This window comes from Balaenoptera physalus, assembly GCF_965194825.1.
Source record: "Balaenoptera physalus genome assembly, chromosome: 4".
In the NCBI taxonomy this organism is placed as follows: Eukaryota; Metazoa; Chordata; class Mammalia; order Artiodactyla; family Balaenopteridae; genus Balaenoptera; species Balaenoptera physalus.
The window spans coordinates 133,225,247-133,248,580 of record NC_138891.1 but is presented as its reverse complement, the minus strand read 5'-3'; the positions used below and the strand labels follow the sequence as shown (position 1 = coordinate 133,248,580).

At 41.8% G+C, this 23,334-nt stretch overlaps 1 protein-coding gene across 15 annotated transcripts in view; it reads left to right on the top strand.

Moving 5' to 3' along the window:
• Positions 1-23,334, top strand: part of TIAM1 (TIAM Rac1 associated GEF 1) — a 400,429-nt gene that overhangs the window by 324,286 nt on the left and 52,809 nt on the right. For 14 of the 15 annotated variants that reach the window (XM_082459733.1, XM_082459738.1, XM_082459732.1 and 11 more), the window contains 3 exons: positions 5,356-5,437; positions 11,016-11,102; positions 19,294-19,518. In XM_082459733.1, the coding sequence (XP_082315859.1) occupies positions 5,356-5,437; positions 11,016-11,102; positions 19,294-19,518 (394 nt within the window). The remainder of the gene's footprint in view (positions 1-5,355; positions 5,438-11,015; positions 11,103-19,293; positions 19,519-23,334) is intronic. The other variant, XM_082459736.1, reaches the window with a different exon arrangement.

Sequence of the window (23,334 nt, the reverse complement as noted above, 5' to 3'; positions counted from 1 at the left end):
ATCCCTCACATGTGCAGTTCACAGTAGGGTTCGAGCTCCTATGAGGATCTAATGCCACCGCTGACCTGACAGGAGGCAGAGCTCAGGTGGTCATGCGAGTGATGGGGAGCGGCTCTAAATGCAGATGAAGCTTTGCTTGCTCACCCGCCACTCACCTCCTTCTGTGCGGCCCGGTTCCTAACAGGCCGTGGACCGCTTCTGTTCCGTGGCCCGGGGGTTGGGGACCCCTGATTTAGAACATTTCTATCATCTTAAAAACTTCCCTCATGTCCCTCTAAGTGTTTTTAATGAAATATAAGAGAGGGTGTGCTTTTATTATACTCTTATCATGTCACGAAATAGAAGAACGAAATGACCATTTTCAACCATCACTTAAATCACTAAGTTTAACACAGAGGAGGAGGGTGCTTTTAACAGTGGCTGATTTATTTTTTTCTCTGGCATGGGGAAAGCCCTGACTTTGTGCTCTGTGAGTAGAGGAGAGAAAACCCTTTTTCTTACTTAAGAAAGGAAAGTGCTTTGCTGGTAACACTGGAACAGCTATTAGATCGTATGTTTTGCATTTCAGAGTTAATGAATCTTTTGTGTCCTAAATGACAGGGATCACGCCTAAGCAACTTCCATGTCCTTCATATCTTACACACAGTACATGCTTAAGACATACCTTTTGAAATTATATTGACTCCCTTATTATTTTTAAGTCTTGGCCATTGTGCGGTCTCATCCAGTACAGGAGACTAAGGTGTGCCACACTTACTCTGTATCTACACTGCTATATACATATTATAATTACAATTATTTAAAAAAAGAATCCAGAATACAGAGAGATTATGGTATTCTTTCTTACCCTGTTACAGAAGGTCTCCAGCTCTGAGATTCCTGAGGAAGTAAATGCCATAGTCTTACTCACTTTACTGTTCAGATTGTGAGTGAGTATTGCTCACGGGCACCTCTTGTTTTTACCAAGATTATAAACTTTTTTGTTCTTAGGATATCTTTGGCAGCCTGGTAGAGCCCCTAGGTCCCATATCAGAATAATGTTTTCAATTGCATGAAAATATATAGAATACATAGGATTACCTATGGCCTAATTGTGTTGAAATAGTTATCAAAAATATTTTTTAAATTATAGATAATATACGTGCTTACTTATTAGCTCATTAAATAACAAGACCCAGCGTAGGTCTAACACCTGCCACTGTTTTGGAGTGGTGATGTGCATAACTGGTATTTTGAGATACTAGCAGCAACTAGAATGTGGTATAAAAATAACTGTGATTTCTGTTTCTGACAAGGTCACAGGCATTGCTCATATTGCCGTGTTTGTTGCCTCCGTTCATTTATAATTGAAGGAAATACTAAGTTTCAGTTACAGGTTAGTGAATATAAAAATTTCAGGCTTTTTCACCACCCCAGTTCACAGACCCCTTGAATTCTATCCATACGTCCATGGTTTCCAATCCGTGCTTTCGACCATTAAGTTGGTATGAAATGTCATTCCAGGGCAGGGGGTTTCTGAACACACAGTGTTCTTGGATGCTTTTTGAGATTTTACAGATAGTTGATTTATTGTCCCTTACTGAACAAGTATCAGGCCACCAATGGCTAATTGGTTTCCATAACCCACCTCCATTTTATTTTTGCTGGACTAGCGAAGCTCACAGGTGTTTGAAGTCCTGTCCTGAAAAATGACTCATTCACAGACGACTGTCCCAAAACATTTTATTCTCTGCTACTGTTTTGTCAAGTATTCTTGAGTAGTAAGGTCAATAGTTATTAGCGAAAGTGTGTACTACATTTTAAAGATCTTTGTGGAGAGTCTAGTGCATTTATTTGGTGGGGCTGGGGATTCTTTTGCTTATGAAAGACCATGAATAGTTAGTTTTCTACTTCTCTACTTATCTGCTTTGCTAATATAAGTGATACCCGTTTGGCTACTTTTTCATGATTAGTTGGTTATTGGGTCCAATCTGTAGAATGCTAATGAGTATGGAGGCACTGGGTTTTTTGAAAACCCATATTAAATATGTTTTTCTTAAAGTGACAGGTGGGTGTAAAGAGTTTGCAGAAACACTGATTGATCGATTGATTCATTCATCCAGCAAATATTTATTTAGCGTTTATTGTGTGCCTGGCACCATGCTAGCTGTTCTAGGCACTGAGATACACAGAAAAATCTCTACTCTTCTTGGAAAATACATTCAAGTTTGTGGAGACAGATATAAAAACATGTAAATATTTTTAACAAAAACAAGTAAATGTGTAATATTTCCCGGGATGTTAAGAGCGGGGAAAGAAAAAGTTAGGACAAACAGACAGAGAAAGATAGACATCTAAAAGCGATTGTGCTGCTCCTTTAGATGTGATGTTTGAACAGAGTGGTGAGTGAGGTGAGAAAGTGAGTCACAGAGGTATTTTGGAGGAAAGTGTTCTAGGCTCAGGAAACAAAGCTGGGTAAGTAAGGCCTGGCAAGGGGAGGGGGGTGATGGTAGAGGTGGTTTACTCATGTTTGAGGAGGGTAAGTGAGGGAGTGGTGGGGAGAGGGAAGGTGGGGTGGGGGAGGGGTTTGGATGCACAAGGAGGGAGGATGCAGAAGAGAGAGCAGGAGGGCTTGTAGGGCCCAAGTGAGAAGGGAAAGCCCAAGAGAGGAAAGGCATTATTTGACTCCTGTCTTAATAGGCTCACTGCAGCTACTGTGTGGCCCATGAACCTTAGGGCCTTAGGGAAAGAGCTGGGAGAGCAGGCAGGAGGCTAGTGAGCTGTCGTTCAGGCCATGGGTGATGGTCGCTTGGACCAGGCACGCCAAGGAGACCTGGTAAGAAATGAATGTGATTTCGTGATAATTCAAGTGCCAGGGTAATCAGATTGTTTCTTAACGTCTGGTGGTGTTTAATCATCTGGTTTTTGAAAAGAGGGGAAACATGCAGCATCACTGATTTAATAAAAATAAAGGGGGCCTTCCCTGGTGGCGCAGTGGTTAAGAATCCACCTGCCCATGCAGGGGACACGGGTTCGAGCCCCGGTCCGGGAAGATCCCACATGCCACGGAGCAACTAAGCCCGGGCGCCACAACTACTGCACCTGCGCTCTAGAGCCTGCGAGCCACAACTACTGAAGCCTGTGCACCTAGAGCCCGTGCTCCGCAACAGGGGAAGCCACCGCAATGAGAAGCCCGTGCAGCGCAGCAAAGAGTAGCCCCCGCTCGCCGCAACTAGAGGAAGCCCGCACACAGCAATGAAGACCCAATGCAGCCATAAATAAATAAATTTAATAAATAAATGGAATGTGTGATACTTCTTTGCTAAAGATACATTTAAAGCCACGAAATTTCAAAATTTCTGGTTTCAGATATTATGATTGCATCAAAAATATATTTTAAAGTGCAGCTCCTTCTTGAAATTTTACATGTTTTAGAGCTTTTTACCAAACCCAATTTTAGTCCAGCCAGCCTAAGGACGGTGGCCAAGGGCCCTGTCTATATTATACTAAGTTATTGTCTGAAACTGGTAAAAAACACAAAGACTTTCACACCAATTACAAAGAAGAGAGGAGGTAATATTATAAAAGAATAGGAAAACTTATTTACAAAGCTAAATTCTCACGGGATCTATGGAAAACCATTTGGAATTTTCCAGAGATGATTAGGACAAACGGTGATATACTGCCACCTAGGGGGAGAGTTTGGCTCTTAAGGAAATTGAAAAAATAAAACTAAGGTTCAAAGTAAGTCGAAGTGAATACATAACATTTTATTGAGCATTCCATGACATTACAAAATAATCATAAAATTGATTATATTTGGTATGTATAGTTTTGGTGACTGTAATTTTCTGAACTTAAAGATCAGTAGATCTAATAGAACTGATTTCTTCTAACTTCAGAATGCATTGGTTTGAAACTTTTTCTGAAGTATAGAAAGAAAACCACATGAAGTTATGCCCTCAACATTAAGTCATGCATTTGGTGGAAGTTGCATTAAATTAGGGTGTTCTAGAGGATCCAGGCCGTTGGGTCAGTGTTCCCAGCCCCTGCCCCACCCCTTGGCTTTCTAGTATTACAGCAGCCGGTCTTCCAGACTCCGGAATCCTAAGCATTGTGCTCTCCTCTCCCACCTGTCAACTGCCCTAAGAAAGTGAAGAGAAAGAAACCTGCATTGTTTTCATACTTGTCTGAACAAAATTATTTCTGGACAAATGACTGAGATGAGGGCAAGTTTAAATAATCACGGAGACTTGTCTTTAGTGCTAAAGGACAGTTTTCTGTTATTGACTTTGGCTCAAAATAGATTTTCATTTTGAAATTAAATGACAAATTTTTAAGTTCTATATGAGCCTTTGACACGTTAATTTGTTTTGGAATTTCTATCATAAATTTTGGAAGTGGCCTTTGGCTTACTTACTGAAGAAGTAAGGTTTGGTACCCTTTACTGTGGTACCCCTGAGTCCCACCAGGAAAACAGTCTGGGAGGCATTATAGTGTAATGGGGAGAACTTCAGTGCTGCAGCCAGTGAGACCTGGGTTCCAATCCCAGCTCTGCCCAGGCTGGCCTTTTGACCTTAGGAAAGTACTTTCTCTGTAGCCTTTTTCTCTTCGTTTGTAAAATGGGGATCACATTTGTCTCGTAGAGAGCATGTAAGGGGCAGGAACACGTGGTAAAACCTTCATAAGTTACCGTCCATGATGATGCTAGGTCCAGACATCTACACATGAAGTATAAATTAAATTAATTGAAATGAAGTTCCTCTGGAACTGCCAGTTACTCTTATTTTTTTTTCCATGTTTTCTTGGGTTTCTGAGAGAGGTGATTGATTTATGTACTGCAGTTTTTTCAGTAATTTGGTATAATCTAATGGCTAAAAGAGAATATTATCATTTATATAATCTGTCGTCTGTCTTAATGCTATAATTTTTCTCTGCGTATTTGTACTATTGTGGACTTTTTGAGCCAAAATGGTATATGAACAGAAGAGAATGGAAGCACAGAGATTTCTCCTATTCCTATGGATCCCATATCAAGATCTTTATAACCTCTTCTTGATGTTAATAATTTTTTTCCCCAGTACTGAAGATTTTCGATTACTTTAGCATTATTTTTCAGGTGTGTGATAGATATAGGGTGGGAAAAGACATACAGAGCGATGTCAAGGAATTATTTAGAAACTGGAACTGGAGCTAAATCTGGGAATGTGAGTTATAAGTTTCCACTTTGAGTCTTAATGGGGTCAGTTCAAGAAAAATACTGGGATGTGATGAGAATTTGATTTCAAATTCTGAAAAAATAGATTTACAAATTGATGACTATTTCTAAGTTATTTTTAATGAAGTCTTAATTAGGCTTCTCTTTGTCATTTTCAGCTGTACAAAGAAATTGAAATTTGTCCAAAAGTCACTCAGAACATCCAGATTGAGAAGTCAGATACAGCCGGTGATAATTATGGTATGTTTCTTTTTCTTTGATCTTTGGTGTTCTTCACGTTGAAACAATTCCTGTGTAAACATGCACTTATTTACAATTCAATAAAATGCCTTTGGGGCCTATTTAAAACAGATAGCCCATCTGGCTTCTGTGCTCTGCTGAGCAGCCAAACTAAGGGGAAAAAGATATTTACCCTGGGTATGATGAAGGTTTTAGCTTTAAATTTCATAACTTTAATCATCGGGGTTCGCCTGTCATAGAAAAGAAATGGATCCACTGGGAGGAGATTATTTTATCTTATGATATACCCTAGTAATGAAGAAATTATCCTTTCACACCTCTGTCCCCCAAATATATGTATTAATTCTCCTTTCCCTCACAAATGATGTTAAAGGAACTTATTTTGGTGGGAGTTGGGGTCCCCAAGACCACCCCTGGGTTTTCTGGTTCACTAAGAGGACCCACTGGACTTAGCTTATTCATGACCACGGTTTATTACAGCAAAACTATACAAAACAGCATCAGTAAAAGGGAGAGGCGCATGGGGTGAAGAGCGAAGAAACCAGGTACAAGCTTCCAGACTCCTCCCCAGTCACACAGAAGTCCATAATTCCCCCAGCAACAAGCTGTGACAATGCGTGTGAACTGTTGTCTGGTAGGAAGTTTGTTAGTGACTCAGTGCCCAGGATTTTTATTGAGAGGCTGGTCATGTAGGAACCCTCTGCCCAGCATATACCAAAATTCCAGCCTCCCAGGAGGAAAGCAGGTGTTCAGCACAAACCACATTGTTTGTACAGATTTTAGACACAATGAGCTACATTAGGGTGTTGGGAACCCTTCCAGAATCCAAGTTCCCAGATGCCAGCCAGGAGCCAAACTGATAAGCAGGCCTTTCAAAGAAGAGCAGTCAGGCTTGCTCTGTTAAGGCTTTCCTATCGTCTACATTCTGGTGTAGTTAAGTATGTAATCCTTTCCACAGATTTAAGACTAGTCTTAGCATTACACTTTATGACTTGGATAGTAGTGAAGTTGGTGCTTGAGTGAAATACATAGGGAAACCCATATGCTGTATCAGGGCTACATCAGTCAGGAGGGCGAGGTTAGCTGAGACAATGACAGTCACCAAAGCCCAGTGGCTCCAAACAGTGAAATTCTTTCTCCTGTTCACCATGCATCCTCTGTGGGTTGGCTGGGACCCTTTCTGTATGTTGTTCTCTCTCTAGGACCCAGGCCTGCAGCACCTACCACCTGGGACATTGTCTGTCTCCTGGCAAAGGGGAAAGAGGGAAGGTGGTGATTTGGGTGCTGGCTCACTCCCAATTCACTTGTCAAAGCAGGTGACTGGAGTGGGGGGATGGGTAGGTGGGCAGAAGAGTGTAGTCCTACTATGTACTGGAAAAAAGGAAAACTAGAAGCCCTGGTGGAAAGATATAAAGGTCACTGCATATGCTCGCTTCCTGCGTATTTCTCTCTGAATTAACTTATTAGGCTTTTTAACATTTGAAAGTCTTCAAACGCTTTACTGGGCAGCAGCATCTTCAGTATCCCTGCCGAAGCCCGCAGGCAGCGAGTTCACCTCTCAGAGCACTCACTGGAGTGCTTTGGCCTAATGAAGAGAACCTAATTTCCAACCCCTGGCCACTTGCCATTACACCCTCACGCTGTTTACTTCTTGACCTTAAAACTAAAGACAGCATGAAGCCAGAGGACATTTTTGATGGCAAGGGATAAATGTGTCTGAAGGCTTATTATGCAGCGGAAGCATGACCTCAGTAATTAAAGCAGTAATTGGTAGCAGTGCTACAAATAAGCATCTGGGTCCTCCAAACTGAAATGTACCATATCCGTTCCTCTTTTGTCTTTGGTTTAGTTAATTTCTCTTGAGTAAGGGGAAAATGTAGCAAGAAGCAAGACAGGGCTGAATTTCTGAGCTCTTGGAATCAAATGCTAAGGTGGACTGGTTTGGGGGACTTCTCTGGCGGTCCAGTGGTTAAGACTCTGCCCTTCCACTGCAGGGGGCGCGGGTTCCATCCCTGGTGGGGGAACTAAGGTCCCATGTGCCGTGCAGCGCAGCCAAAGAAAAAAAAAAAGATGGATTGGTTTTGGGACTCAGAAATAGAAACTGGGCATAGAACCGCTATATTTTTTATACTTTTTTTTTTTTTATTAAAGTGGCTGAAGTACTCACAGAACCTGTTTACATTTCTATGCTGAAGCTGTTACAGGGCATCAGACATCAACCCAGAGGGTACTGTTGGCCGTGCTTCTCACATGACCTGACATAAAGAAGCAGGGGTTTGGGGGTTTTGTTTTCATTTCTGATCTGTCATGGAGCACCCCTGCTTTTGTAAACTACAAAATCCCTTGCTTAGAGGTTGTGGCAGTGTCAGACGCTGAGGTTCGCAGTGCTTTAGTCTTGCTTTCTGTCCTTACATCGCTGTCAGTTGCAGCCTATCTGTAGTGGTTCCTGGACTTCACCTTGGAAAGCCGCCACGCCTGGCTAATAACCTTAGGTAAAATCATTTAGTCTCAGTGCCCAGTTCGATGTTGGCAGAAGGCGTTCCCACGAGTAGCTAAAGAGTCCCCGAGTCCTAAGAAGACCTGGTTGTCTCTGACCTCAGAATCTCCCAAGGATTCTAAATTCAGCCCACCTCTCTCTGACATTAGCACCTAAGTGCAGCTTCCTGCTATACATCAATTTCAGTATATGTAAGTTACTAGCACACATCAGCACACATACAAGATCTAACTATAAACCAGATGCTGCTTTCTATTGTAGAATGCTTTAGGGAGGAAATTATGACTTAATAATTCCACTGACTAAACAAATGGAAAGATTTAACACTTGCCTAATTTCTCTCTCTTGCCCCTCCCTCTACCTCAGCCCTCAGGACTCTCTCAGACTTGTTGTTGAAGTTAGTTCAAATAGTTTTGTAATAGACTAAGCATGATCCCCTAGGCTGCCTTGAAGTGGATGAATGCATCATTTCAGCAACTGAGTATTCCTTCTTCTCTGGGGACTGGTTAGACTATTAGACTTTTGGTCTTGTGTCCCCTCTATGTCAGAGATGTCTGCACTTTTCTCACTTTCTCTCTTTCACTGTATCCTGGACTCTGGTTTTGAGTACTTCTATTTTGTTTACTTTGTTGTCCTGATTTATCTTTGGTCATGAATTTCAGTATGAGGAAACTTCTGGTTATTCAACATATGAGTCTGTCTTCTTCGTTTCTTCACTTAGTTTTAATCACTTCCTTCATTCTCAAGATCATATGCCATTCATGGTGCCTCCTGGTCTTTGTAACTCTTAAGCCTTCTGATGGGTGGATATATTGGGTTTATAGTGAATAACTCCCTCTGTCTTCTGTTGGCAGTCATTTTGGACCGTATTACATTGGTCTGCTGGGAATTACATTGCTGCTATCCTATTTAAAAGAAAAAAATATGCTGACTTGAGCGGCTGACATCAAAAAGTCTACAAATAACAAATTTTGGCGAGGATGTGGAGAAAAGGGAACCTTTCTACACTGTTGGTGGGAATGTAAATTAGTACAGCCTCTATGGAAAACAGTATAGAGGTTCCTTAAAGAAACTAAAAATAGAACTACCATATGATCCAGCACTCCCGCTCCTGGATATATATCCGGAAAAAATGAAAACTCTTAATTCAAAAAGATGCATGCACCCCAAAGTTCATAGCTGCACTATTTACAATAGCTTGGACATGGATACAGTGGAATATTATTCAGCCAGAGAAAAGAATGGACTATTGCCATTTGTAGCAATATGGATGTGCCTAGAGAATATTATTTCACAGCTTAGCAAAATAAGTCAGAGAAAGACGAATACTATATGATATCACATATGGAATCTAAAAAATAATACAAATGAGTACATATTTGTTACTGTAGGAGATGGTTATAATCCCCACCTTCCCTCCAGCGTGCAGATTATTGGCATCTTGAAAGGCAGGCTGCTCTTTGGGACTCTTGACATCCTTAGTGGTAAGGAAGGAAGGCAGCAAATGAATACCCATCTCCACTGACTTTGGTTTAAGGTGACTTGCAGTAGGCTCTCAACACACCACCTCTCCTGACAATGTGTTCATTTTATTTTTAATAGAATAAAATTTGAATTAAAAATATAATTAAAAAATTTGGTCTCAGAACTTTATAAAATGGTAGCATTTTAGAAAGGAAATGCCTGTATTTTAATGAATTCTATTCATCCTCTCCCTGATGTAGTCCTTGATTCTGTATCTATTCTAACAGATAAAAGAAAAAGAAAATCTCTGCTGCGATGCAGATAAATACGCCTGTGTTAAGGCTAATGTCATTTAAGTGGCTCGTGTCTAAAATTATTTTTATTTCACTGGGACTTCTTGAAGAGTAATCTGAAAGTTAGAAGTTGCTGTAAGAATGGAACTTAAAATAAGAGAATAAAATAAAGACTTTGGAAAGTCCTCAGGGGGTGGGCTCGTATAGTTCCCTATCCGAGGGAGTTTCGCTACCCTAGTGGGTGATGGCATTTGGCAGTTTTGCCTACGTGTGGGTATCTATTTCCTGGTCCTGTGAATGATACAAAAAAAACATGTGTTCATTATGACATGAACTGAGAACTCTCAGTGAATCCCTGGGCCCCAGTCTTTTAATTAATTATTCTATTTTGTTGTTAGTTGCCTGCTTGTTTTTTGAAACCACTGTTTTTTCCTTTGCCTAAGCCTTATTTTTCTCCCAGAGCTGAAATCATTCATGTCATATCTTTACAATTGTATTAATTTCCATTGCCCTTTTAAGATTATCTACCAAAGTATTTTATCCTGAGGGAAAGTCGGTGTTGGTTGTGGACATTGCATTGATTGATCAGAAAGAGTTTTACATGAGACTGTCTAGAAACAGAGGTGACCAAGGCTTGTAGCCATAGGATTGGGAGCACTTAGAACCTCAGGGCCTTGTTCTGCCTTATTTTCCGAAGGATGTAGCAAAACCCAAGATTAATTAACTAATGGGCTTTGAGCTCTGGAAGCCTAGATAGGTGTAAGATAATCTTATGATCAAACACTAGGAGAATGTGCAGTCCATTAGTTTCAATATGAAGAAGGATTTCTAAAGTTTGTTGCTACTTCTCCCTGTTTGCAGAATTTTACTAATTAAAGCAGTGTCCACACAGCAATATATACGGATGAACACACATCATACAGTTGTTCTGTTGACATGTCCTAGGACATAGATTTGCTGAAAAAAGTCAAGGGGACCCAGATGAGATAAGCTGATTGTTTCTGTTTTGTGCCATGGAGGGAACTGTGAAAAAAAAAAGCAAAACTATGGCATTTATTAGCAAGCAGAGTAAAACAAAATCATTTTCTTCCATTTGAGTTGATAGGTAGGTTGTATGAAGATAGATGTACCTGATAATATTAATTTTTACAGTGACTTCTTTTAGAGTGATCTGAACATACATTTTTCTGCTTTGTGAAACAATATGAACAAGGAAAAACTATAACCCCAAGCAGTGAACATAGCTAGTTCACAGCAGATTCTTCTTATTGTTCTCTCAACACTCAGAGGGTGTGAGCCTTACCTGGCTGTCTCTGTTTCCTAGGCTTTTCACTTTCTTCTGTGGAAGAAGATGGTGTTCGAAGGCTCTACGTGAATAGTGTAAAGGAAACTGGCTTAGCTTCCAAGAAAGGTAAGTTACTAAGTGTCTTGTCTTGACTTGTCTGTCTTCATTTCCCTTTTGGGTTTCTCTAGTTGGTGGATGAGAAGGATATGCCCAAAGGTTCACCCTGAAGAGTATTTAAATGTTGTCTCATCGAAAACTCTTCCAGGGAATACGAGTATTATTTCCATCAGCTCAATTGTGCAAGGAATGTTGCCTTCTTGGATTTTAAATCTGATTTTGAGTCCATCTCCATGGGGTTGATGGGAAATTCCCTTCTAATCAGAAGTGGTTGTCCTTCCCTACCATCTGGGATGGAATGGAGGTCCCAGGGATCTTCTTGAAGCAGATTATTCGGGAAGACCCCTCTGTGCTTTGGTCTGCACTGGTTGAAGCTGACATTGGCCTTTGCCTGAGCTTGCAAAGCTCCTTCATGTTCTGTTGCTGCCATTCATAGAGGAATCTTTGTAAGTTGAGAACCTAGGGGTTCAGGATCCTGACTTCCTGCCCTCCTTAGAGAGCTCTTCTCTGCTACACCCTGCCTGCAGCCCTACAAGGGCTCATAGTGTTGTCTGTCTAGGCTGCTTGTGGAACCCCAGCTCTCCATACTTTTTCTACTCTGAGAGAATCATTTCAACCTAGATTTTTTGCTTCCTACGTTAGTTTCCTAGGGCTGCAGTAGCAAATTACCACAAACTGAGTGATTCAGAACAATAGAATGTATTCTCACACAGAGGCCTTTCAAACTTCTGGCCTCCTGATGTTTTCTCATCAGGAGGCCAGAAGTTTGAAATCAAGGTATTGGCAGGGTTGTTTCCTTCTGGAGCCTCTGCAGGAAGAATCTGTTTCACGGTTCTTTCTAGATTCTGCTGGCTGCTAGTAACCCATGGCATCCTTGGCTTGTAGCTGCATCACTCTAATTTCTGCCTCTGTCCTCACATGGCCCTCTTTCCTGTGTGTCTCTCTGTCTTTACATGGCCTTCTTATAAGAACACCAGGCATTGGATTTAGGACTCACCCTACTCTGGTATGACTTCATCCTGACTTAATTACATCTGCAAAGACCCTATTTCCAAATAACGTCACGTTCTGGGTGGACATGACTTTTGGGGGGAACGTTCTCAAGTCACCATACTCACTGTAAATGCATTGGGCAGGTAGGTAGGGCTTAAAATCCACGTTCATTTCATTCTTCTTGCTATGGAATTTTTAGCTTCATCCAGGCAGTGGCAAAATAACGCCCATTGAATATAAAAGTCCAACATGTCTTGGTCAGTTACACTTGGATGTGATACCTGTATCTGTTCTGCTAGAGGACGGTGGAGCAGCTGGGAGAGGATGGAATGCCTGCCTACCTTTCCCACCTCCTCCCATGTTCTGGGGCAGCTTAGTTCTGGGTGTTCATGGCTTACAAACTCCCTGTGCAGCTTACTTTGCCCTGTGCTGTCAGCACCGGAGAAGTGCTACCCACAGACTTGGCTCTGCACAGAGATGGCAAAGGTGTGCCCAATCGGAAACAAAGTTCAAGTAACTTATCTACTGCTAATGGCCATGGACAAGGATTTTCCTTCATTTTCCTTCCATATTTTCGAGGCCAAAGGCAGGCCGGAGGCCAGAGTTTGACGCATTCAAAGCGTATCTCAGCTAAGAGCAGAGGTGACGGGGCTTATTCCCCTTTAAACCCCAATCTGATTTTTATCTCTTTCAGCACGAGTGTGCCGGTTGGCGTGCGGGGGTGGGGAAATACGCTGCCCTGGTTTTAGTCACATCCTGTTTTAGTCCTTTGAATCCAGGAACACTGGTGTTAGATAAAAACAAACGGTCGTCTGCTGCAACTCCCTTGCCCCGTATAGCACTGTTCTCTGCAGATGCAAGAGTGATGCCCACTTGTCCACCTGGGTGGCAAACTATTCCCAGTATCCGGCCTGCAGAGGGCTATGTCGGGAGAGGTACTTGAGGTATTTGATGTTAAACGTAACCGCTATGTGAAGACTTCCCGATAAGGAGAGCTCCCTGTGGACCATACGGCCTCTTTGTGGACGTCTCTGATTATAAAACATCCTTCTCCCTCAGCTTCCGTTCACTCTTTGCCTCCTCGTTTATAGCCAGCCATTGGTGTTCATGATGTGCTTCATGTTACAACTGCTAAGTCTTTTCCACATTTGACACTTCCAGATCTTTCAACAATTCATTAGAATGTAGAATACACCTCTGGTCATTGCCCTCTGGACACTATCCAGATGCTAGTTCTGCTAGAGGATGGTCCAGATTTTAGTGTTTCTTAAAATGACCAGAATGTGGTGCAACCAAGGGGCGTCTGGTGGCACGCAGCCTAAATTAGATCTTAATATTCTGTTTGCATTAATTGAACCTACACTTTATTTATTTTTCTTAGCCACTTGGGCTTTTGGCCTGTGATGGGCTGATGGGTAATTCCCATATTCCTGCTTTCTCTTGCCTACCTCTTGCTCTGTGTTGGATCTCACGTTGGCTGTACTTGTAGAACTGACTTTTGGAGCCAAACTGTGTTTACACTTATCTCTGTTCATCTTGGGCCTGTTTGGCCCATTGTTCTGCTGTTGGAATCATCTGAGGTTGGGATCAGGCATCTTCTTTGCTGTCATCTAAGTGTCTTCCAGATGGCTCCACAGGACACAGAGAAAGCTCTGTGCTGTATTTTTCTAGACAGATAGATTAGATGCTTCACAACTTCTACCGTGGGTGGTGGGGATCATTTTTGAGTAGGCTCAAAAATTCCAAAAAACGTTTTCCTCTTTGTTCTACCAAATATTAATAATGAGAGTTAATGTCTTGAATATCTTCCACATGCCAAGTGCTGTGCAAAGAGTTTTATGTGCATTATTTTGTTGAATCTCATTTAATCCATGCCCCTCTTTACATATGAGGAAACTGAGGCTGGGAGAGATTCAGTAACATGCCCATGGGCACAGAGCTGTTACACAGTGGGGTTGTGACAGAAGGACCCTGACAAGGTACTTCATTGCCCACCACTGCTGGGCCCCCTGCTCTCACTTATTAAAACTGAGACTAGCGCACTCAGGTAGGCCCTGTATTAGTTTCCTAGGGTTGCCATAACAAACTACCACAAATTGGGTGGCTTAAGAAACAGAACTGGATAAAACTAAAAGCTGGTTCTTTGAGAAGATAAACAAAATTGATAATCCATTAGCCAGACTCATCAAGAAAAAAAGGGAGAAGACTCAAATCAATAGAATTAGAAATGAAAAAGAAGTAACAACTGACACTGCAGAAATACAAAGGATCATGAGAGACTGCTATAAGCAACTATATGCCAGTAAAATGGACAACCTGGAAGAAATGGACACATTCTTAGAAAAGCACAACCTTCCAAGACTGAACCAGGAAGAAATAGAATATATAAACAGACTAATTATAAGCACTGAAATTGAGACTGTGATTAAAAATCTTCCAGCAAACTAAAGCCCAGGACCAGATGGCTTCATAGGCAAATTCTATCAAACATTTAGAGAAGAGCTAACACCTATCCTTCTAAAACTCTTCCAAAATATAACAGAGGGAGGAACACACCCCAACTCATTCTACGAGGCCACCATCACCCTGATACCCAAACCAGATAAAGATGTCACAAAGAAAGAAAACTACAGGCCAATATCATTGATGAACATAGATGCAAAAATCCTCAACAAAATACTAGCAAACAGAATCCAACAGCACATTAAAAGGATCATACACCATGATCAAGTGGGGTTTATCCCAGGAATGCAGGGATTCTTCAGTATACACAAATCAGTCAATGTGATACACCATATTAACAAATTGAAGGAGAAAAACCACATGATCATCTCAGTAGATTCAGACAAAGCTTTTGACAAAATTCAACACCCATTTAGGATAAAAACTCTCCAGAAAGTAGGCATAGAGGGAACTTACATAATAAAGGCCGTACATGACAAACCCACAGCCAGCATCATTCTCAATGGTGAAAAACTGAAACCATTTCCTCTAAGATCAGGAACAAGACGAGGTTATCCACTCTCACCACTGTTATTCAACATAGTTTTGGAAGTTTTAGCCACAGCAATCAGAGAAGAAAAAGAAATAAAAGGAATCCAAATCGGAAAAGAAGAAGTAAAGCTGTCCCTGTTTGCAGATGACATGCTACTATACATAGAGAATCCTAAAGATGCTACCAGAAAACTACTAAAGCTAATCAATGAATTTGGTAAAGTAGCAAGATATAAAATTAATGCACAGAAATCTCTTGCATTCCTATACACTAATGATGAAAAATCTGAAAGGGAAATTAAGGAAATATTCCCATTTACCACTGCAACAAGAAGAATAAAATACCTAGGAATAAACCTACCTAAGGAGACAAAAGATCTGTATGCAGAAAACTATAAGACACTGATGAAAGAAATTAAAGATGATACAAACAGATGGAGAGATATACCATGTTCTTGGATTGGAAGAATCAACATTGTGAAAATGACTCTACTACCCAAAGCAATCTACAGATTCAGTGCAATCCCTATCAAACTACCAATGGCATTTTTCACAGAACTAGAACAAAAAACTTCACAATTTGTATGGAAACACAAAAGACTCCGAATGGCCAAAGCAATCTTGAGAAAGAAAAACGGAGCTACAGGAATCAGGCTCCCAGACTTCAGACTGTACTACAAAGCTACAGTAATCAAGACAGTATGGTACTGGCACAAAAACAGAAATATAGATCAATGGAACAGGGTAGAAAGCCCAGAGATAAACCCACGCACATATGGTCACCTTATCTTTGATAAAGGAGGCAAGAATATACAATGGAGAAAAGACAGCCTCTTCAATAAGTGGTGCTGGGAAAACTGGACAGCTACATGTAAAAGAATGAAATTAGAACACTCCCTAACACCATACACAAAAATAAACTCAAAATGGATTAAAGACCTAAATGTAAGGCCAGACACTATAAAACTCTTAGAGGAAAACATAGGCAGAACACTCTATGACATACATCACAGCAGGATCCTTTTTGATCCACCTCCTAGAGAAATGGAAATAAAAACAAAAATAAACAAATGGGACTTAATGAAACTTAAAAGCTTTTGCATAGCAAAGGAAACCATAAACGACGAAAAGACAACCCTCAGAATGGGAGAAAATATTTGCAAATGAAGCAACTGACAAAGGATTAATCTCCAAAATATACAAGCAGCTCATGCAGATCAATATCAAAAAAAAAAAAAACAACCCCATCCAAAAATGAGCAGAAGACCTAAATAGACATTTCTCCAGAGAAGATATACAGATAGCCAACAAACACATGAAAGGATGCTCAACATCACTAATCATTAGAGAAATACAAATCAAAACTACAATGAGGTATCACCTCACACCAGTCAGAATGGCCATCAAAAAATCTACAGACAGTAAATGCTGGAGAGGGTGTGGAGAAAAGGGAACTCTCTTGTACTGTTGGTGGGAATGTAAATTGATACAGCCACTATGGAGAACAGTATGGAGGTTCCTTCAAAAACTACAAATAGAACTACCCTACGACCCAGCAATCCCACTACTGGGCATATACCCTGAGAAAACCATAATTCAAAAAGAGTCATGTACCACAATGTTCATTGCAGCTCTATTTACAATAGCCAGGACATGGAAGCAACCTAAGTGTCCATTGACAGATGAATGGATAAAGAAGATGTGGCACATGCATACAATGAAATATTACTCAGCCATAAAAAGAAAGGAAATTAAGTTATTTGTAGTGAGGTAGATGGACCTAGAGTCTGTCATACAGAGTGAAGTAAGTCAGAAAGAGAAAAACACATACCGTATGCTATCACATATATATGGAATCTAAAAGAACAAAAACAAAAACAAAATGGCTCTGAAGAACCTAGGGGCAGGACAGGCGTAAAGATGCAGACGTAGAGAATGGACTTGAGGACACAGGGAGGGGGAAGGGTAAGCTGGGATGAAGTGAAAGAGTGGCATGGACATATATACACTACCAAACGTAAAATAGATTGCTAGTGGGAAGCAGCTGCATAGCACAGGGAGATCAGCTCGGTGCTTTGTGACCACCTAGAGGGGTGGGATAGGGAGGGTGGGAGGGAGGTGCAAGAGGGAGGGGATATGGGGATATATGTATACATATAGCTGATTCACTTTGTTATAAAGCAGAAACTAACACACCATTGTAAAGCAATTATACTCCAATAAAGATGTTAAAAAAAAAAAACCAGAACTGTATTCTCCCACAGTTCTAGAGGACAGAGTCTGAAACCAAGGTGTGTGCAGGGCTGTGGTCCCTGGGAGGCTCTAGGGGAGAATCCTTTCTTGCTTCTTCCTTCATCTGGAGGCTCCAGGTGTGGCAGCACTGCTCCAATCTCATCCTCCGTCTTCACATAACTTTCTCCTCTTCTCTCTGTGTCTCTCTTTTGTGTGTCTCTTACAAGGACACTTTTCATTGGGTTTAGGACCCATCAGATAATCCAGCATGATTTTATCTCAAGATCTTTTACTGAATTACAGCTGCAAAGATCCTGTTTCCAAATAAGCTCACATTCCCAGGTTTTGGGACATGGACATATCTTTTTAGGGTCCACCCTTCAACCCACTACACATTGTTATTCAACCAGTCACAGCAACCTAGAAATTCTTTTTTATTATTATTATTTTATTTTTATTTATTTAGTTTTTGCCCGAGTGGCTTGCGGGATCTTAGTTCCCTGACCAGGGATTGAACCCGGGCCCTAGGCAGTGAGAGCCCAGAGTCCTAACCACTGGACCGCCAGGGAATTCCCACAAACCTATAAATTCTTTTAAAAAAACAAAAAACTTGCAGATGTTTTTAGTTTTTAAGTTGTTTCTTCTTTTTCTCCTTATTTTACCTCCTCTAATATCTAACCAAAAGAATTGTCTCCAGGAGAACACTTAAAAACCAATAATTGCCTTTCACATGTGGAAATTTTGTGTTTTCAATTCAAATGCTGTGATGCCAAAATCTTTTACCTAAAAAAATGGAATGGTTAGTCTCCCAGAATTCTGCCTCTGATGTGGAGGAAAACCTTCTCATTTCTCTCCCATTGCCTCCTCACCTGCGATGTTTCTTGGAGTATTTTATGATAGAAAATTGATTTCAAGTATTTTGGAGCCCTGAGTAAAGCTGGCCGATAGGTGTGACCCGGTGAAGCTGGGAAGTGAGAACTTCTCTGCAGAATTATTTTTCTGTGGGATCAAAGTGAGAACTGCGGGTGCCTGAGGGACTCTGTGGCTTTGTGTTTGGCAGTTCATCCTTTGTCTCTGCCCTTCAGTCACTCCCTTTTTCAAGTTTGTTTTTCCACATTAGTCTAGAAAATAAGAATCAGACTCCTTTCTTCTTCTTAACTGAAGGGAAACCTTATTTCCTCTCTTGTTCTTCCCTAATCTCTCCCTTTCTCAAACTGCTGGAATGTTCTTTTAATGTCAGGTGGACCTGCCCCGGGTCAGTCCCAAGTTCTTGTTCTCCTAGGCTGGGCTGGTTCACGGCCACTCCTCTGGGTCCCAAGCTTCGGCAACTCCCCAGCATGCTTTGCAAAAGTAGCAGAATCTTTGGGGACCTTCAAAAGGCCATTCACCCCAAGGTCCTGATGTAGTTTCAAATAAAAGGTGGGGGAGGGGAAAATATGATTGCATTTGGTTACGTAAACTATCATCTCTCAGTGTGTTTGGAATAAGATGACCTTCAGTGGTGGTAGCCGAGGAGATGCCTGCATTTTGGTTCCGTAGAAATGATTCATAGACTTTAGCTGACTGTGCACACGTGTCCACCGTAGCACAAGAAGGCATAGAAGTTGCTGCAGTCAGGGAGCCTTTCCATCTTTTCCCCTCGAAATGCTAGGACGATAGCCAGAATTAGCATTTGCGAGGAGCAATTGGCAGATGCTTAGAGCACATAGACTCAAGAAGGAATAAATTTGTTTAGCTGGTGTATTCAGGACAGGATAGGCATACTGTGACATCCCAGTCTAGAACCCTCCAAAACCAAAGCCCACGTGATCACCCGATGATTCCCCTTTGCGCACTACAGCCTGTTTGCAGCAACACCTATAACAGGAGAGCTCGGTGTGCCCTTTCGAAACAGGGCGTCTAAGATGCTGTGATCTGATTTGATGCTGCATCTGCTTTTATGCGTGTGTGACATTAAACATTTTCCGTCTCGCGTTGGCAGGCTTGAAAGCGGGAGATGAGATTCTTGAGATCAATAATCGTGCTGCGGGCACCCTGAATGCCTCTGTGCTCAAAGATTTCCTCACGCAGCTGTCCCTGGGCCTCCTGGTGAGGACCTACCCCGAGCTGGAGGGAGGAGCAGAGCTGCTGGGGAGCCCGCCTCTCCGGCTGGACGGCCCCACCGACCTCAGCGAGAACCCTCTTGCCTTTCTCACCAGCAACACAGGTATGGCTGTGCACCGGGCTGCCCCTCGGAGGCTGCCCATGCGGCTTGCGTATTTCTGTGGATTTCCTGCATCTGGCAGGTCATCTAAGATGTGTGAGTAAGATGAGCAGATTACTGAGCTTCCTGTCAAAATTTCAAAGGGGCCAGGAACTTTTGTGCTGGTGGAACTACTGTTTGGCTGCAATGGAAAGCTTTGTCATGCTGCTGTTGTTTGTCATTTGGGAGAAAGATAAATGGGTAGAGGCCACTGTCTCTTGGCTGTGGACAGAGAGTTGGAGACACAGAAGTGCCAGGAATCACTTAAGATGCTGGGGCTCCCTGCCTTCCATGGCGCCATCCCCCAAATCACCCAGCCCTGCTTTGCCTTCTGTGGAAGAGAAAGATGTGGGATGAGATGCACAGAGCGGAAATATGCCCAGAACTGGTGTCTGGTCAACTTTTCTCTTGGGCCCTTGTGACCTAGAGTCTGGACAAGAGCCCATCGGTGGAACCCCCTGCCCTGCCCTGCCCCATCTGCCACTTCTACTGTTTACACGTTTCTTCCCGCTCCCTCTGGCAACCTTATACTCATTCAGAAAGGAACAGCTGCCCTGGGAAGCCTTCCTGGCACCCCACCAAGCTCCCCAGGACCCTGCAAAGACATCTTTCACATGGGCCCTGCTCCTGTTATACTCTTCCTACTTGCTTGCGTCTCTCTTTCTCCTGAGTTTGTTTCCTGGTACGAGACTTAGGTTTTCTTCACCTTGCTACACAGGCGCCCATTCTTGTTCAGCGGGAGAATCAGGGAGCAAGGCCACAGGGGAACAGATACGGCTATCATTTACCTCATCATGACCTGGTTCTAAAGTTGGGGGTGATTTGGTAAGCTGGGGTTTGGGATTTATTTTCTCTTTAAAACTCGGGTTAAAAAAAGTCTTCATTTTCCACTTCTGAGTGTAGGTACTCTGAGTATTCTTGTTTTTCAAAGTCCCTTCTGAAGCTTGGCTTGGTAAGAATAAATCACAAGCGGAAGCCTTGTGACAGTTCATGCTTTTATTGGGTGGTTCCCTAGGAGAATTTGACAAGTTGAGGCTCGAGAGAATCGACTGTTGACTTCTGACTCATTTTGTCATTGCAGTACCCACACGCCAATCACATCTTTAGAAAAGGACCCCAGGGAGCTGTGTACCCTTTAAAAAAAATTTTTTTTAAATTTTTTATTGAAGTATAGTTGAATTACAATGTTGTGTTAATTACTGCTGTACAGCAAAGTGACTCAGTTATACATATATATATATACATTCTTCTTCATATTCTTTCCTCTTATGGTTTATCACAGGATATTGAATATAGAACCTTGTTGTTTATCCATTCTATATATAATAGCTTACATCTGCTAACCCCAAACTCCCACTCCATTCCTCCCCCGCCTCCCTTCCCCTTGGCAACCACCAGTCTGTTCTGTATGTCCCTGATTTTGTTTCTCTTTCACAGATAGGTCCATTTGTGTCATATTTTAGATTCCACATGTAAGTGATATCATATGGTATTTGTCTTTATCTAAACAGGGAGCTGTGTACCCTTAATGATAGGGAATGGATACCATGAAGGTTGTTCTTTTATGTGACCACAAGATGGCAGGCTCAATCCCGTAAAACTCCGTTCACAGTGGTTTCTGTAAAATGACTGAGTAAGGCGTGTTGTATTAGATTAGGTTATTGAAAGGACTTTCTAAGGTCTGGATGTACATACTACAAACAACAGTGTGTACTCAACCTTTTTTGGATTTTTTTTCCTGTCTGAGCCCTTCCTGTGGGTTATGGATATAAAGTAGGTGTTGGCAAACTAAGACCCACTGGCCAAATCCAGACTATGGCCTGTTTTTGTGAATAAAGTTTTATTAGAACACAGTCACACCCATTCATTGATGTTTTGTCTCTGGCTGCTTTCCCATTGCAATGGCAGAGTTGAGTAGTTATGACTGGGACTCATGGTCTGCAAGGCTGAAAATATTTGCTATCTGGCCCTTTACAGACCCCTGATATAAAGTGTGATTGAAATTGCTCATGATTTGTTCCTTTAAACACAATCATAGTTTTGATAGATTTCTTTCTTTTGAAAAAAGATTTGTATGTGTGTGTGCGTGCGTTTGCACGTGCACACAGTTTGCCAAGTTTTAAGGCCTTTTATTAAAAATTTTTTTTAATTTAAAAATGTGTTTGTACATAGGTGTCTGTTTTGGGAATATTTGAGTATATTTTGTATATGTAGCCCTATCCTGTCAGCAGCTGACCTTAACATCCTCCTTCAGACCAGACACCTTTGTAATCTGCATGCTACATCCACTGAACCTACTGTTGTTTAAACCACATTAAAACTTTTATTTTGGAATCGTCCGTAGAAGATTTAGTTATTTGTTTCCAGATCATAACTTGGAACTGACATTTCTTAAGTATTTGCTCTGTGCCGGACATTAATCTGGATGTTGAAAGTTATAATGATGACTATGACATGATTCTGTCCTCATACTTAACATTTTAGTGTAGTCCTTTGTTTTTTAATTGCTTCACCTTTTAATATCTTGTAGGGATCAAAAATCCTTCAGAACCAAGTGTGCTTGGTCAAGTTAGGTAATCAACTTGGTTCAAGAATACAGCATAAAAGTAAAGTCACAGTGTGGGTTTTCTGGACAGTTTCTAAGTTGGTTTCAACATTACTAAGTTCCAGAAGAATTCTCAAATGCTCTCGGTAGTGGCGGCCCCATCAGACTGCCTGGAGGCAAGCAGTCCCTCAGGCTCCCCACCTGCGTCTCAGCGTGTCTGCCTTCTGGTTGCTGCCATTTCCTAGTCCCTATTTAACAGTGCAAGATAAAAGAGGGGGCAAGTAAACAGGATAAAATAACCTGAAAGATGGTTCCATAATGAGGCAGAGTTTATAAAGCAGTGTGCACAGACAGCTGCAGTGACAATAGAAAACAACTGAGAAAATGTGTACAATGGGCAGGCTAGACTATAGCCTTCATCTAAATATAGCAGTAACTAAAAATAAGAAGCCTCCTGAGTGACGGAGTTGAGGTTTGATGCAGGGACCATCTTAGGGTGGCCATAGTGGATGTGAGGCAGCCTTGAGGGAGGGCCTGGCCGTGTCCACAGGCACCCTGGCTGGTGCCCGTCTGTAGGAGGCTGGGCCTGTGGATTGCCCCATTTTACAAGTCCAAGTATGCAGACTTGGCCTTGATCCTGTCCTGAGAATTCTGATTGAAATATGTGATTAGCTTTCAGGGCTGGATTATTTCTGAAGCCTTTTTTATGGAGAGGTTTGTTTCCTCGAGGTAGAAATATCACTACCTAGTGCCTAAGAGTGGGCTCTGGAACCAGGTTCCTTGGGAATGAGTCCTATTTTTATGTTTATTAGCTTCATGACTTTGAACAGATTACGCTTGATCTCTCTGTGCCCCGTGTCCTTGTGCATAAAATGGGGATCGTACCACACCACTGTCAAATGAGGTTGTTGTGAGGAATGACTGAGTGATGAAAGTGAAGTGTTTAGAATATGTTCTAAGAGGTACTCAAATGTTATGCATTCAAAGCACAGTCTCTTGTGGGGATGGGGAGGTTCTCTAGCTTGTAACCAGAGGCTGCTCGGTTTTGATCTCCTCCCTGTTCTGTCTTCCACTTCAATCTGCACCAGGTGGATTGTCTGATAACTAAGTTTATGAAGTATACTTAAAGTAGTTTCCTTCCCCAGGTAGAAAGAAGTAGATTCTGCAGTCTAGAAGGCTGAGACCCCTGAGCCCCTTTTCAGAGATCATGATTCCCTTGGTCTGAAGTCAGGGCT